Here is a 17,707-nt window from a genome sequence, read left to right on the forward strand (position 1 = left end):
GAAAATGTGGCACATATGCACAATAGAATACTATGCAGCCATAAAAAAGAATGAGATCACCTCCCTTGCAGGGGCACAGATGAAGCTGGAAGCCATCATTCTCAGCAAAGCAATACAGGTACTGAAAACCAAACACCACATGTTCTTCCTCATAAGTGGGAGTTGAACAATGAGAACACATGGACACAGAAAGGGAACAACACACACCAAAGCCTGTGCGTGGGTAGGGGGCAAGGGAAGTGAGAGCATTATGACAAATACCTAATGCATGTGGTGCTTAAAACCTAAATGATGGGTTGATAGGTGCAGCAAACCACCATGGCACATGTATACCTAAGTAACAAACCTTCACATTCTGCACATGTATCCTAGAACTTAAAGTAAAATTTAAAAATAAAGAAATAAAATGGGAACAGAAAGCATTAAAAAAAACAGGAATGATAATCTGGAGGAAGGCTCAGGAAAGAATTCTCTAAAGTTAATCTGAATACTAATTGTCTGAATAGTTCAATTTTTACTGAAGAACTTCCTCTGTCTGCAATATCAGAAATATAACAACTATTTAATGAAGGATACAGTGCTAAGTGCTGGACAGAAGATAAAGATAAACATAACACAGTCTTTGCTCTTTAAAACCCCAGTAGCAAGTTTATGTATTAAACAGCTTACAGATTGGTTTTTCCATTCCTGTGGAGGAAATTGATTTAATGGCAATGATGAGAAACAATATTAATGTGGGTTTGGAGTACAGCCTCTGAAATCTAACTCTTGACAATGGCATATATTAGCTGTCAAATCTTAGGCAAATTACTTAAATAACTCGCAGTACCTTCATCTGTGAAATAGGGCTATTAATATCTCATAGGTCTGTCCAGATTTAAGGAGATTATCTAAAGCATTCAACATAATAATTGATATAGAGAGTAAGTGTTCAATGAATCCAGCCTTCATTACCTCCATCAACACCACTTCCATTACTACCATCACCACTACCATTACCCCCACCTTCACTATCACCACCACCACACCACCCCCTTACTGCTATCCCTACCACCACCCCATCACCACCACCTTCATTACCACCATTACCTTCATCACCACCACCATCATCACTGCCTGTTACCACCATCACAAATAAGCAGGGCAGCATGTATCCAGTACAAAGATTCTATGTCTATAGCTTTGGTCTAATGGACATTTTCAGGTCAGCAGTGGTCACACTGCATTATTTACAAATGACTTCATTTCAGGACTCACCCTTGGTGCTGGTCTCAGCCTAGCCCAGGTGAAGGACATTTTGGCTGATGTGGTCCAGAAGCTTCCAGAGGAGAAGACACAGATGTACCAAGCTCTCTTGAAGCATTTGAGAACTCTGGCTGGGTCCCAGATCAGAAACATGGCTGTATGTATCTGATGACAGTAAATTCTGGTATGCATCCCTTGGGTGGCTCTCTCTAATCAATCATGACATTTTCATTCTTTTGAAACAGCCAAAAAAATAGTTATCCAAAGCCTTGCTTAATCCTTATTTCAGTACTTGTGTTTGTATGATTACATAACTGAAATGAAAATAACTCATTATTTTAAAAAGTCTTTAGGGGGACACATCATTAGCAGGCATCCAGATTCAGATCTGAATCCCCTCCTGGCTGTGGGTAACTGTACCCTCAACTTGCTATCAAAAGGTAAGTGACAGCCCCTACTTGCAGATTATTCAGCTGTTTCTCTATCCCCTTTTCTCTCTGAGGAGGTAGGAAGTCCACCTGAAAATGACTTTTCCCTATAACATCAATAATTTTCTCTGCTTTTCTGAATACTGGAAAGTTTGTGAGTCTTGTCTTAATATCACAGGCTTTCTTCCCCTGTATCTCTCTGGGATTTTTTTTTTCTCATACTGGTCACCCTACACTGGACATGTTTGTGATGATTAATGTTCAGATATGGTCTGATTATTGCTGAGAAATACATACTATTGAGAACTATTGGCCCCTTTGTTGAAGACATTCTCCAGGTGGTACAGGAGTGTTATGGCACCTACATTGTGCTTTGGTCTCATGCTTAATTTATCATTGATGGAAATATGCAAGTCTTTTTCAGGTGAACAATGATTGGGCCTCATTCTGCATTTATTTATTTATTTCATTTTTGTTATTGAAACTAAGTCTACAACATTTAATTTATTGCTTCTTCCAATTTGCTTGAAAATTATTAGGAAGTTCTAACCGGTCCTCTATATTGTGGGTTTTTATTTTTTCGTTAAAAAATATGGTCTAGCTAACACCTGTAATCCCAGCACTTTGGGAGGCCAAGGCGGATGGATCACGAGGTCAAGAAATCGAGACCATCCTGGTCGAAATGGTGAAACCCCGTCTCTACTAAAGATATAAAAAATTGGCCGAGCATGGTGGCACATGACTGTAATCCCAGCTACTCGGGAGGCTGAGGCAGGAGAATTGCCTGAACCCAGGAGGCGGAGGTTGCGGTGAGCCGAGATTGCGCCATTGCACTCCAGCCTGGGTAACTAAAGCAAAACTCCGTCTCAAAAAAAAATGGTCTAGCTTTCTATCATATCACTTCACTAGCATCTTCATGTCATTTAAACTACAAAACTATCTTTTTTTCTTTTTTTTTTTTAAATGGAATCTCTCTGTCACCCAGTCTGGAGTGCAGTGGCACGATCTCAGCTCACTACAACCTCTACCTCCTGTGTTCAAGCTGAGAGTACAGGCACACACCACCACGCCCAGCTAATTTTTGTATTTTTAGTAGAGATGATGTTTCATCATGTTGGCCAAGCTGGTCTCGAACTCCTGACCTCAGATGATCTACCCGCCTCTGTCGCCCAAAGTGTTGGAATTACAGGCATGAGCCATGGCTTTAGGCTGCAAAACTATCTTAAAGAGGAAGATTTGCATTCAGAGTTTTCAATTTAAGTAACATCACCTTAAAAACTCATACTATGAGAAACAGTTTTCGTGATATGAATATAGACATCAAAAGCTCCTTAGCTTTCATCTCCAACTCATATTTTGTTATAGTTTTAAACTGTTCCTCTTCCTGATATATTAATTAAAGAACTAAGGTTCTTTAGGTACTGGAACAAGATATAAAAAAGTAAGATAACACCTCACTAGTGTACAAATTTATTAAAAATAATTTCTTATTCATGACAGTACCTAGTAGGGTTCCTGGTTACAAACAGTAAATATTTGTTGGCTGACTCGATTGGAATATCAAAAGAGATTACTAGTATTTACTCCCTTCTTGTAAAGTTTTAAGTGAACTGTGCTGTCAAGAAGAGGACTGCTAAGATTCCGTTCTACCTAAAACTCTGGGCTACTCTGCTAAATGTTCTTATCTATTTATGTATTGTAAATTTTGTTTTAGTTGGAGTCTACTCAGTAATCCAGGCTGAAGTGCAGTGGCGTGATCTCGACTCACTGCAAACTCTGCCTCCCAGGTTCAAGTGATTTTCTTGCCTCAGCTTCCTGAGTAGCTGGGACTACAGGCATGTACCACCATGCCCAGCTAATTTTTTTGTTTTTGGTAGAGGCGGGGTTTCACCATGTTGACCAGGCTGGTCTCAAACCCCCAACCTCAAATGATCCACCTGCCTAGGCCTCCCAAAATGCTAGGATTACAGATGTGAGCCACTGCACCCAGCCCGATGTTTTGATCAATAAGAAAGTAAAGAAAACAAAAAGAGGGGGCGTAGACTAGAAGAAACATTTCAAGATGCTTTTTAGGGTAAAAGATTTGCTAAGCGTAGGAAGAGCACCTCTTTCTCTGAACAACCAGTTTCCTCAGGCATTTGGTAGAATTATTTCCCAAGATTTGGAAGTTTATTTAATTGACCAAACAGATTCCAGGGAAAGTATCATTTCTTTCCACAGAAGGAAAACGAGAGATTGCTTTAAATGAGCAGTTCCTCAGCAAGTGCCCTAATGCAGATCTTAAGCCTCAAGAAATCTTGATCTCAGTGAACATCCCCTACTCAAGGAAGGTGAGAACATCCAACTGTCAATTTCCCAGTTCCACCTGTGATGCTATGGCTTGTTTATTCCAGCATATGGTGGAATAAGAAAAAGGGTTAAGTGTTTATGGGGGAGATAAAGGCTCAACTTCAGGAAGTGGTGTGAGGTCATTATTTTAAGACTCGTGAATAGTTGCCTTTTTCTTGTATTACACTTGCCCCTTCACTCCTCAAATCAGGAGATCTTTATCTCTGCCATTCTTGCTCTCTCTCCTCCTACCCCAAGCTCTAAGGTTACTTTCTAACAAGTTTTTGTCCCATAAGGCTTTCTCCCTAAATATGACATGAATAGTATACCTCTACCTGTATCTTGGGGTTTGAAAAAAGCCTAAAAATACATTTGCAATAGAACTTGGCCTTTGCATGAGACAGAGTCAGGTTTGAATCCTTGTTTCAAGACCTGAACTAATTACTGAATCCTCTGTGCCTTGGATTCCTCTCTATAAAATGGGAATAATCGAGCCTGCCTCAGAGGATATATTAGTTTGCTAGGGATACCGTAACAAAGATGCACATGCTGGGTGGCCTCAACAACAGAGATTGACTTTTTTTGGAGATGCTAGGGGCTACATGTCTAATATCAAGGTGACACTCAAACATACACAGACTGACCAGTGTGTAGATGATGCTCAACACACACAGACTGCCTGGAGCATAGGTGATGCTCAGTGTTTCCACATGTGCCACTTAACTGTTTCTTTCAGTGGGAATTTGTGTCAGCCTTCCGACAAGCCCAGCGGCAAGAGAATGCACTAGCGATAGTCAATTCGGGAATGAGAGTCTTTTTTGGAGAAGAGAATGGCAGTATTAGAGAATTATCCATCTCATATGGAGGCATTGGTCCAACCACCATCTGTGCCAAGAATTCCTGCCAGAAAGTCATTGGAAGGTAAGGCATTGTCCTTAGATTCCAAGTATTAGAGCAGCCCTTTTTGTGGTGAGATGTGATTACAAGAAGAAAAATGCTCCATACCTTTTTTATTTAATGGCTGGAAATTCCAATAAGATTTTGTGATTATTTCCATATATCTGAAGTGAGAATTATATATTCTGTCTGTGTGTGTGTATGTAAGAGTGGAAGAGAGACAGAGAGAGCGCTTCCCCCGTGCAAATTTGCATTCTCTATTTTGAGAGAATAATTTGCCATGATGAAAAACCAAGTATGAGAGTTTGTTCTATAATAAATTGTTAAAAGCACTTGCTTACCTGATTTCCTGTATCTATAGGTGATACTAATAGCTAATATTTCTTGAGCATTACTTGGTATCAGCTGCCATAACAAAGCATAAGGATTAAAAGCATGAGCTTAAAACTTGAGAAACCCAGACTGCCTGGCCCAAATCTCAGTTCACCCTCTGTTAACTCCTCCATGATCTCAGTCAGCTTACTTATTATATTGCTACTTTGGTTCCCTACATGTCAAAGATGGTTGATCATATCTACCTCATAGGGCAGTTGAGAGGATTAAATGAGTGAATACATATAAGGTAATAAAAGCAGAACTTGGCATGCAGTAAATGTCCTAGTGATATGAGGTCAGTTACTCCTGGACCATGAATTTTAGCTGAGTTGTCATTTATTTCTCTAGTTCACGCTGTGAGTTCGGTTCTACTAATATTCCCCTTTTACAGATGAGGACATGGCAAGACCTAGGCTAAACACCTTGAGAGTGGTGGGCCAGTTTAAACTCAGGCTGCCTGACTCCAGAGCCTGTACTCTTATTTCCTGTGTGAAACCGTGGCTATTTGCCTTACATGTTAGATGAAGATATGGGGTGATAAACCCTGTTAGGCTAGGAATCTTCTCTTTGGACTTTCTAGGCTCTGGAATGAAGAAATGCTGGATACAGCTTGCAGGCTTGTTCTGGATGAAGTCTGTCTTCCGGGCTCAGCTCCAGGTGGGAAGGTGGAGTTCAAGAGGACCCTCATCATCAGCTTCCTCTTTAAGTTCTACCTGGAAGTGTCACAGATTTTGAAAAAGATGGTACACATTAACTTCCCCGGTACTGGGAGCTATGATAACACCCAAAGTAGGGGCAATGACTCCCTAGCAAATGGCTGTAGAATAAAGAAGACAATCCATGTTTGAAACACATGCACTTGCTGGGCATCGCTCAGCCCGTCTGTGGATGGGTATGAGTTTGGGGAAGAATTGCAAGTAGAGCCGAGAGTTGGGAAAGCTTGTATGTAAAACCACTCAATTATTTTGTTTCTGACCTGCAGTTTTCCTAGATCATGTTCAGAAAACTTGCTAATGATTTGAATAAGGAATAAGTTTTCCCTCCATAGGGCATTTTTTCCTCTTGAGATATTACCCTCACCTTGAGGTTTACTTCGTGTGTTTGTTTGGTGTTCTTTCCCAGATTCAGCTTCATTTCTCTAGCCCATAAGGTAACGATGGCAGCCACCACACAAGATGATTGTGAAAAGCATCTTGTAGGTCCCTAGTGCTTCAGAGGAAATCCATAGTAGTAGTCATAATAATAGGAGTGATAACCATGCATTATTTTGCCAGGTCTCTCTTAGGGCAAGCAGTTAGTGCTATAAGATTGTTGGCTGGGGAAGAGTACAACTAAAAAAAAACTCTGAATAAATCTGTTAGACCCAAAGGAGACGAGCCTTATTGGCCTCACAAACCCCATGCTATAACCAGCTGACCAAACTAGACTAAAAGCCAAGAACAGTCTTCCTGTGGTATGGAAATTAGTATGGTCACTTTAAAGAGGAGACACAAAGTCCTCTCTTGTCCTTGTTTTTGAGGGTATCTTCTCATTGTAAGTGGGAACAATTAGGAACCAGAAAGGTAGTATCACATTTTTAAGAATGAAAACTTAAAATTACAGATAAGTGTCATATTGTCACCAGGTAACCAATTATAGACTCCTCCCATTAATAGTAAACTAATACAATTTCTGGGTGACTCAAGTGATATAATTTAAAACTTTTGCTTGTAGTCTTATACCCCTCCTCTCGTTAAAAATAATAGCTTTTCTTGGTTTTCTTTAATTTTTTTTTTTTGAGACAGGGTCTCACTCTGTCACCCAAAGTGGAGTACAGTGGTGTGTTATCATAGCTCATTGCAGCCTCAACTTCCTGGGCTTAAGCAATCCTCTCATCTCAGCCTCCTGAGTAGCTGTGACCCTAGGCATGCACCACCACGCCTGACTAATTTCTTTTATTTTTTTGTAGAGACAGGGTCTTACTATGTTGCCCAAGCTGGTGTTGAACTCTTGGACTCAAGCAATCCTCCTGCCTTGGCCTCTCAAAATGCTGGGATTACAGGCATGAGCCATGGCACCTAGCTGGTTTTATTTTCTACTAAAATTATTTAAATTAGAAAAAAATAACCACCAGGTGTATTGTTGAAAGCCTTTCCCCCATCTGGCTGTAGGCTGTGCAATGTTCTCAGTCTTGTGTAAAGAACTAAGTGACTCACTTCCCTCAGTCCCAGGGAATGTTCTTGCTTTGGAACAGAATCCTTCCCGCTATGGGGCAGCAGCAGGGAGGCAGACTGTGTCCCCCTTTCTACATAGCTGGCGGGCAACATGGAACAGTTTTACGCTTATTTGCAATGGTGAACTTTGACTCTGATGTTTTCCTGGCTTAAGTATTTTCTTCCTTATCTTCTGTCTTCCTGTTAGATCAGTTTATAAGTCCTCAAATCATTTAGGAGAGTATATGTGAGAATCATAGAAACATAGAGATGGTGGAAGCCAGTTACCTACTGTATTCATCTGGCTATTCATAATATGAGGGAGTATGTATGCACCTTTCAGAGTATATGTCCTTGAGTCAGGGAGTTGCTTATATTCTAGGGTTCTGAATAGGATGAGTGCTTAATACATGTGAGACTTCAAAGTAGAGATGTTTGCTAAGACTCATGCCAGCCTCCCTTCCAAAACCATTCTGGCATTCAAACCATTTAAGGTATCTGCAATGTTTCTACTTTTCAGAACTCAGTTCACTATCCTAGCCTTGCAGACAAGTATGCGAGTGCTTTAGAAGATCTTCATTCCAGACATCACTGCAGCACATTAAAGTACCAGGTGAGTGGTATTTTTGTTTTTAAAAATTCAGAGTCTGGGCTATAGTGCTTTGACCTGGACATTCCCATTGTCTCTCTGTGAAACTCAAACTCTGTAAGTTCAAGCTCCTCTTCTGGTGAACCCATAGCCTTCTTTAGGGGTAATTAAAATTTTGAAATCAATGAAGAATTGTGACCAAAGACAAATCTGGCAATGATAACATTAAAGAAAAATGTTGATTTGGGTCTTAAAGGTCACATGCTTTGCACAGGGGCCTTGTACCACTGACATCCACGAACTGGCCACCTTGCCACGTGTTTTCTGCCCTGAGCACTGCAAGGCGTCAGATTCCAATAAAGCCACACTCTGCAGCAGGGCCATGAGCTGCTTTGCTTTCATTTTCAGAGAAAAAGACACAGCCCCTGGCAGTTGATGAAAATGCAATAATGCTTTTAAAAAGAACTGCTGATTTGTTTACTTGAATGTGAACATATTTTACTCCCTTAGTCCCTATTCTCCAAGTGATTTTTCTGTGAGTTACATTTGAGAGTTGAATCAAATGTAGGTTCTAAGAGCTTTTTATAAGCTCTCCCAATAAAGGCAATTAGAGAACAGAATTCCTAACTCTCAAATGGAATTTTCTGCCATATCATAAAAATATTGCCCGAAGTCACCCTGTTGGTAAAGTGGATACAATTTGATGTGTTTTCCCTTGAAATTGTTATCAGGAAACTTGACCTTGAGAGTTTTAATAAGTCAAGAACATGAAAAGGCTTTTTAAAGCATTTGTTCACTGAATCTATTGTTGGATTTAGTTGTAAAAGCTTATAGTATGTCATAATCAACATTGTAGTTGGTGTATATTCCTTGAGGTTTTAGGTTCAATACGTTTAAAAATTAAAATGCACCAAACTCCATTGAAAATAATCATTTTGAAATTTAAAAACAGCTGCCATCTTCCCTGGTATTCTTTTAAAATATGATAGTCAAAACCTTTGACTTATAAATATCCTAATATTTCTTGGACAATGGAATAAACCTCAGAAAGAAACAACAACAAATTAATGGATATCGAAATCATCCAAAGAAAAAAGGAAATTTTCACATAGTGCATGATCTTGAATGAGAGTTTATCACTGGTTGCAAAACAAAGTTTTAGATACAATATGTCTGCCATATAGATGAGTTTTGTTTTTGTTTTGCCCGTGGTTTTTCACACACATATACAAATATCCACATTACTGGAGCAATGTCAGCAATCACAAAGAGCATTTTTCCCCTAAATCAGTTCATTGGCTTTGAAAGCATTCGGACACAGCTTCAAAAGATCACCAGTTTGAGGAAACAACATTCTTTCTGCCATAGTATCTTTAGCCAAATATGAAGCAGAAGCAGGTAGTTGACAGCCTCTTTCACCAGTACATTTGTCACAACTGACAGAAAAAAAAAGTGTGATATCTTTAAAATAATCAACTTTATATTTGACTATAGGACAAAGACATTTTTGGAATTTTTCCTCAGTTTTTGGCAGGGCTCACACAGCATGGTTTCAAAAGACTCTTTTTTCCCAATGTTATTAAGTGTTTTGTTGGTTACAGTGAAAAGTGCTGTGTCAGTTAACTCCCAGACCCATTACAGATACTTATGAGTGTCTTTCCTTAATGTCTGAGCTCATGAATTATCTGGAATGTTGCTTTTCAGGATGAAAAAACTTCTTAGGGTTTTAAAAAGATGTGAGTGATTTTTTTCACTCAAATGTGGTTCAGGTTGGGAGCTGAAGAAGCATCACAGCTCAGCACTTTGGGAGATATTTACTGAGGAAGTCAATTCTTACCATCTGTAACATGAAAAACCACACCTGGTAGAACCTACATTGTTGGTTTTTTCTTCCTTTTCATCACTATCTCTGCTCCTCAAAGCAGAGGGGAAAGAGGAGAACTGCTGGGAGCCCTTTGCCATGAGGACAGGGCAGTGTGAGCTACGTCAATAGAGCTGGGGCATTGGGACTGCCTCCAATCTGTCCTCATGCCCGAACCCCAATAACTAAAATTTTCTCTAATTTTCCCTAGTCCCCTACATTAGTGGCCTAATATCTCCCTTTATTTAATAGTGCCTGGGTCAAGGTCTAAATTATTTTTCTTGATAGTCTCCTGCTTTCTAGATTATGGATGATTCAACAATAACTGAAAAGGAAAAAACAAAAACTTGATACTCTGTTTGTTATGCACTGTATTATACTAATTACAAATAGAAATTTAGATTTAAATAAAACAAGCATGAAATTAAAGCAATAAATGTTTATCAACAGTGTTTATTTTGCAGTAAAACAGTAAATTTTATATAAAATAGGAATAAGTGCATTCTACACATGTCTTATACCAAGGTAATTGTAGAAATTACACTACTTTCTATGCATAGTTGTCAGCCACAATTTGGTTAACATTTTACTCCTTGTCATTTATATTATGAAAACAATACTTTTTTTCTTTTTTCAAATCATCAATAATTATGTTGAACATGTTCTCAACACATGCCACCCTGCCATTCCCTACTGATATTCCAGGCATGCCACCCACCTGGAGAATCTCTGATCTCTAACTCCAGCCAGACGTTTATGTTTTTGAGGCCCTTAAGTAGTTTGGTAGTGAGTGGAGAGCACCCTTCTCAAGTTCTGGAGCAGCAGAGGGTGTTGGAGAATTGTGTATTTCACAGCTGTCTTAAGTAAAGTTCTACATTATAACCAGAGCTCTCCTCCATTTGTGGGATTGGATGAATTATATACAAATGTTCAGAAAGGAAAAGAAAGAAAAACATCTGCATGAAAAGGAAATGTGTTAATCAGGGGAATCCAAACAGCTTCTCTTCAGTTCCATAGAGCAAGAGACTTAGAGCACTGTCACTGGACCAGGGCGGACTTTGAAACAGGAAAATCTGCAGTGAAGAGTGAAATGAGATATTATTTTAAATGGATTCAGTATCTAACTTATTCTTCGCAGCTGTGAGATGTACTGAATAGGCTTTTTCAAACTGCATATTGTAGTAATCAAATGCAAAAGAATTTAGCTTTTCTCCCCTACTTCAGATGCCTTGAAAGACACCATGTTGGAAATAGGTCTGTTTCTTCTTTTTTCTCCCAGTAAAGATTTTTAAGCAGTATGTGTTCTGTTGGTAACTTGTTCTCTCTTCCCTCCTTCCCAATGATGTGTAGCTTGGCACTGTAAGGCTCATCTGAAAGGAAGATCCAGGACTCAGGGTGATCATGTGAACTGCAGGATGGGAAGGGGAGGCATCCATACCTTTTCCCTGACCTCAGCCTGGCCAACATGACTGTATGCCCCTCACCCACAGGTCTTCCAGAGAAAGCCTCTGGGAGTCTGACCTCAGTCGCACCACTGAGTGCAATGCTGCCACAGTGAGTTACAGATGGGGGCACCCGCCAAGGCTTACCAGGCAACTCCTCAACCACAGCCTTCACCCTGGGCTCTGAGCTCAGCTTATATCATGTCTCTTCACTCTCTCTCTCCTTCTTTCTTCATGCCTTGAATTCTTTTCACAATATACACCCAAATGGGAAAGTCAGAAACTCCCATATTTGAAATACCAGGGCAGACATTGTGCTGATTAATCTCCACTTTGGTTAATGAAACACATTTGAGGTATTTACAGAACCACCAGCAAGACATTCTGCTCCACGGGGCCCTAGGAAAGAGCAACGTTAGTGAATCATTGCTCCAATTGTGGTCCCTTTGGCTTCATTCTCTACCAGGATTGTCTAAGTTAAGAGTTTTGCCAATTATTTCTTATATTTCCTCATTCAAAGTAGAAAAAAAAAGTCTCTTCTGGTTGAAGTAATACCCTCCATATTTTCTATAAACAGTCATGATATCATCATACTCTTATGTAAAATATGTCATGCTTATATAGAAACAGTAAAGTCATTTTGATAATAAAATTTAAAGAGATATATAAGCATTAGCAAGAGGACATAACTTTATACTATCAAGAAGAAAGATTTAAATTTGTTTACTTCCACAAATGAAATTTCCATTAGTGATGTTTGGGGTCTATATTTTTTTAAAAGTGAAAAATAAAAATGTCATGGATCGACATACCAGTTGGCCTAATGAATTGCCATAGTAGGTTTATTTTCCTGGTGTTACTAATAGTGACTTTTTTTCTTTGAGGTGGAGTCTCTATCATCTCCCAGGCTGGAGTGCGGTGGTGTGATCTCGGCCCACTGCAACCTCCGCCTTCCAGGTTCCAGCGATTCTGTAGCCTCAGCCTTCTGAGTAGCTGGGATTATAGGCTTGCACCACCATACCTGGCTAATTTTTTTTTTTAATTTTTAGTAGAAACAGAGTTTCACCATGTTGGCCAGGCTGGTCTCGAACTCCTAATCTCAAGTGATCTGCCCACCTCAGTCTTCCAAAGTGCTGAGATTATAGGCGTGAAACACTGTGGCTAGCCCAATAGTGATTTTTCATATGCAAAGTGTTCTTCTGGTTATACTACCTTCTTATAGGAGATGTGTGTAATAAGACTATTCCTGCCTTCTCTATAGAAATATAAAAGTATATTTTGGTTATTTATTAAATAGAAAATAGGCCCAAAGCAGCATCCCGAAGACCCAGTTGGCCACCCCATCATGCATCTGTCTGGTGTGAAGCATGCCACGGGGGAGGCCATCTACTGTGATGACATGCCTCCGGTGGACAAGGAACTTTTCTTGACTTTTGTGACTAGTTCAAGAGCTCATGCTAAGATTGTGTAAGTGATAAAGTTCTTATCCAATGGGGGTAAATGACTGCTTTTTCATCTAAGTCACATTAGTGAAAAGTAATGGTGTGAAGAAATAGGCTATTTGTTGGTGATACCCAATTCAGACCAGAGGTGAAATGGGATTGAAATGCAGGATTTACTACAACTTCATTGTCCCAAGAATTTTTTTCCCAGTTGTCTGGCAGAGACTGTTGGACAGTCCTTACCTCTCTCATATCTTATTTTCCAATTAACTGTGTTCTCGGGCTCTATGACCACTCTCAGGAGCTCTGCTGTATATACCACCTAGGTCTATTGATCTGTCAGAAGCTCTCAGCATGCCCGGTGTAGTGGATATCATGACAGCAGAACATCTTGGTGACGTCAATTCCTTCTGCTTTTTCGCCGAAACTGAGACACTTCTGGCAACAGATAAGGTACTGCATTTTTGCTTTCTGTTTGAAAAATAACTTTCTCAGTTAATGGTGCTTTATATTTTCTTAAAGGTACCATCTAATTTGGCACACCATGAAAGACTGCAGTATTCTTAGAATGCTTCTTATAAAGTATATTCATGTTCCATATAAGTAAGACATTAGTTATATAAAAGATTATATGGAGTTTTACATTTTCTAATAGTGAGATGGCATGCTGCTAATGGTATAAGTGAATAAATAAAGACATATTAATGATAACTTTTATTTGGAAATCCCTTCCCTGAGAATCCCTTATTATTGTGCCAGTCTCCATGTGGTCAGTTCAACTACAAGTTCAAGTCGTATCTATACCATAAAGCCTTTTTCCTTATTCTTTAATCCAGAAATACTTCTTTCTGTCTCTCTCTCTCTCAGCTTATTCTGATTCATTCATTCATATTTCCATGTGTTAAATAAGTTTTTTATTTTATTTTATTTCATTTATTTTTTTGAGATGGAGTTTATCTCTGTCACCCAGATTGGAGGGCAGTGGCATGATCTCAGCTCACTGCAACTTCTGCCTCCCAGGTTCAAGTGATTCTCTTGCCTCAACTTCCTGAATAGCTGGGATTACAGGCACATACCATCACACGTAATTTCTGTATTTTTAGTAGAGATGGGATGTCACCATGTTGGCCAGGCTGGTCTTGAACTCCTTACCTCAGGTGATCTGCCCGCCTCCAACTCCCAAAGTGCTGGCATTACAAGCGTGAGCCACTGCACCCGGACTAAATGGACTTTTTAAAAGTGAGCGTCTATGATGTCTGGTCACCATAACTGAAAAAGATATGTATGGTTTCTACTTTCATGCAGCCTAAAGTCTAGAGGAGAAAATGAAGTGACCTTTAATGTACTTTCTACCTTGTGTTAAGCTTGTTTATATGTCTTATGTTTTGTCTTATACATGTCCTCTACCTAGTATAAATTCCTTCAGTGAGGATCCATGTCTGATTCATCTATATATTCCACACACTGCTTCCCACATTGCAGGGTAAATGAATAGAGGGATAGTGATAATATTGTTGCCTTGTGAAAGTTACAAATGATTAAAACTTTGACTACAGCAAGGACAGCAGTCAGCAGGTTTTCTGCATAACAGACTGCTCAGTTCAGTGTTTACCCAAAAGGGCTTCATAATTTGAAACAGTACCTTCCTCTGGCTCTCCCTTGAAGATATCCCTGGAAGATATGGTTCATAGAAATGAAAGCTTGATGACTGAGAGTTGGAACTCAAGGTTGAAACTCCCCCGAAGCAGGGCTGTGCAGCACTGGCAGAGTCAGTGAGAACGTAAGGCCTTTGCATAAATAAATAAAGCAAAACTGGTCTCAACGGCATGATAGTACCTGCTCTCTGAGATGTCCTTATGAAGAGTATAAGCATCTTAGGGGCCACATCTATGTGCCAGGTCACAGGAGCAAAATCAGGCATCTTTGGAGAGCAAAGAACAGTGCCATTGTGAATGATGCCTTTATTGGTTTGATGCTTTTTAAAATATTCATTTATGGTACTTACTGGCTTTTTAAAAAGTTTTCATTGTAGAAATTGTAACATACACAAAAATAGAAAAGTATTGTACAATGAACCACATAGATCCATCATCCAGCTTCAACAATTACCAACACATTGCCATTCTTGTTTCATTTTTCTCTCTTTCACTGTCCTCTTCCAACAAACACACTTTTCTGTGTTCATGCTAGATTTAATGTTTTTAATACCTTTTTTTCTGTTGATAAAACTGCTTTATGTTCATTATGGAAAAGACATAATAGTTTAAAGTCTATTTTTAAAATGAGTGATTACGTTGGAATTGTGAATCCTTATAGTATAAGGTAGGAGAGAGAACTCAGCAGTTATGGTGACTTCTTCCAGTCCAGACTGTTTTTACCTTTCTCAAGCCTTAAGATTTATTTTCCCCATCTTCTGCTCTGGTCCTCGTGTGAACTCCTGAGTCTAGCTACCCCACCCACAGGTGAATAATCCTAGCAGCTAGTCCCCCCAGGAAGGGGATGCTATCTGCTTGGTTGCATCTTGGCTAGGAAGTCTTTTCATGAAAAGGCAGTTTGTGAGGAGAGATGTGCTCACCAGCAGTGTTCTCTTATCAAAGGGGACTCCCCTTCCCAAGTCACCCCCTTTTTCTCTCTGACTGAGATGAGCTGTGACTTCCTGGTCCTCCCTGTCCATGAAAGCAGAGGCTGCCTCTCTCAGAACAGCTACATATCAAGCCATGAGACAGGCTGGCCTTCACATAGCCTCATAGGCTTGGCCTGGAGCCCAAGTCAGCTGTCCTCAAGACAACATCACTCATGCTACTTTGATAGAGCACAAGGGTCTAAACTTCCCCCAGTGCCTGGAATCAGGAGGCCAGCTGTGGTTATAGTCATGGACTGATGTGCAGGGGTCACATCTGCGTGTGTGTAGCCCTAGCTCTAGTGTGATCTAGTACTAGGAAGCAGGAAGAAAATGAATAAAAGAGAGGAGCTGATGCCTGCCTTCCTTGACAACAAAGGTCTTTATGTGTCGTAGGTGTTCTGTGTGGGTCACCTTGTCTGTGCCGTGCTTGCTGATTCTGAGGTTCAGGCAAAGCGAGCTGCTAAGCGAGTAAAGATTGTCTATCAAGACTTGGAGCCACTGATCCTAACAATTGAGGTAATGAATTTCATGGTGGTGCCAGTTGGGAGCCGGAACAAATATTGATTAAAATGCTTTTGGCCGCTGTAACAGAAAAATGTGGATTAAAGTGGCTTCCAGAATACAGGGACTTTAGTGACCTCTAAATAGTCTCAGGATTAACAATTTCCCCAAGGACACAGTTTCTTTTGCCACTAACTCTCTGCTGCCCACGATTCAGGCTTGATCTCCTGTGGTCACAGATGGCCACCAGGACAACCTGAGCTTCCTTGTTCATGTTCAAGGAGTAAGGGGAACCCTATTGCCCCAGCATTTCAAGCACAAATCTTGAGATCTAGCCTACGAACATTGGGGAGGCAGCGTAAATAGATTAGACTCAGTCCATACAGGCTGCATGTGCTCTGGGACACAATAGTAGCTTCACAGCATAATGAACACATCGCTCTCTGGGTGACTAGCATGGCCTGAGGCAGAACTGAGGAAGCCACCTGGGCACGATCAAGGTCTCCAGGAGAACCGGGTTTTGGGGGTGCTTCCTGCCGTGCTGCTTGATGCCTAGGAACATGGAGTTTGTCTCTGGGAATTTTTCTTATGTTTTAAAATTAAAATCATGTTAAAAAGAAGAAATTTTAAAAGTTTAGTTGGAGTCAAAGCATGTTTAGACCTCCCAGATTTTCCTGGCCAGTTTCAAATCCAAACACTCTATTCCCTTCTCAGGCCCTTTTCATTTACATGTTGCCTGCTGTTCTTGCTTGCTTCATATATTCCATCCCCCAAAGTTTTGCTGGAGAGTTAAAATTACTTATTAGAAATTATTTTGTTTCTAATTCTTTGTCCAATACCACGGGCTAAATATCTATTCTTCGCCCCCCCGAACTTCCAGCTGAATAAAAGTCCTGATAAGCAAGTATAATAGATGCCACTTCCCCAGGCCTCTCCACATCAGCCAGCAGACTTGTGGTTGTCTGCCAGAGAATCCCAGCATCAGATACAAGCTTTGGCTTTGTGGCAAAGAATTGCCTCGCAGAGATTAAGCTCTCAAAGTTTCATCAACTGGATCAGAGTGGATTTAATCAAAGTGTATAAAGCAGGGAAATATGCCCCTCTCCCTATACATTACATTTCTTTTATCACTTTCCTAAGAAAAATTCAGAATTGGCTCAAGGTTACTCAAAGAGCAAGCAGCCAGTGAAGTTGAAAAAGATTAAACTTTTAAAAATAGGATTTATGAAACCTAGCTTCTTTTTTCTTTCCAACCTAGAATCTCTTTAATCTTGGATTAATAAGGAAAGCATATGGACTGATTCCAATAGGAAGTGTGTTATCAATCAAAATAGAACAAAAACAAATATCTCTGTCACTATCACAAAGATCTAATCTGACTTACACTTTTTGAGTTTTCAGTAGATGGAATGGGGAAATAATCAAAACTCTTGCATCAAGGGGTAAGGCTGATGACCATAGTGAAAAAAAAAGTGTTCCCTACCAGAATCTGTCATGAATAATAATCACTAAAACAGCATGATCATAGCTAGGACCTATACAGAGCTCACTACATGGTTGACATGGTTCTAGGTCAGTTTCACACATTCACTTACAAAATGCTCACAACAATCCTATGAGGTAAAAACTATTTTCATCCCCATTCTGATGAGGAAACTAAAAGGGTTACCCAAGGTTACATAGCTAGTTCGTAACAAAAGCGATAAACAAACACTCTGTCAAAGAACCTGGGCCCTACCTGTGGTATAAGCAAACCAACCCTGTTTTTGAATAGAGGAAATGGC

General features: G+C 39.9%; 1 protein-coding gene across 1 annotated transcript in view; it reads left to right on the plus strand.

The window, feature by feature from the left end:
* AOX1 (aldehyde oxidase 1) overlaps nt 1-17,707 on the plus strand; it is a gene marked incomplete in the record, with an annotated part of 92,023 nt that overhangs the window by 23,642 nt on the left and 50,674 nt on the right. Inside the window, 9 exon segments of the mRNA NM_001308444.1 lie at nt 1,251-1,402; nt 1,592-1,685; nt 3,894-4,003; nt 4,738-4,922; nt 5,854-6,016; nt 7,986-8,078; nt 12,655-12,824; nt 13,126-13,252; nt 15,816-15,938. Coding sequence (NP_001295373.1) covers nt 1,251-1,402; nt 1,592-1,685; nt 3,894-4,003; nt 4,738-4,922; nt 5,854-6,016; nt 7,986-8,078; nt 12,655-12,824; nt 13,126-13,252; nt 15,816-15,938 — 1,217 coding nt within the window.

This window comes from Callithrix jacchus, chromosome 6 (assembly GCF_049354715.1).
Source record: "Callithrix jacchus isolate 240 chromosome 6, calJac240_pri, whole genome shotgun sequence".
In the NCBI taxonomy this organism is placed as follows: Eukaryota; Metazoa; Chordata; class Mammalia; order Primates; family Cebidae; genus Callithrix; species Callithrix jacchus.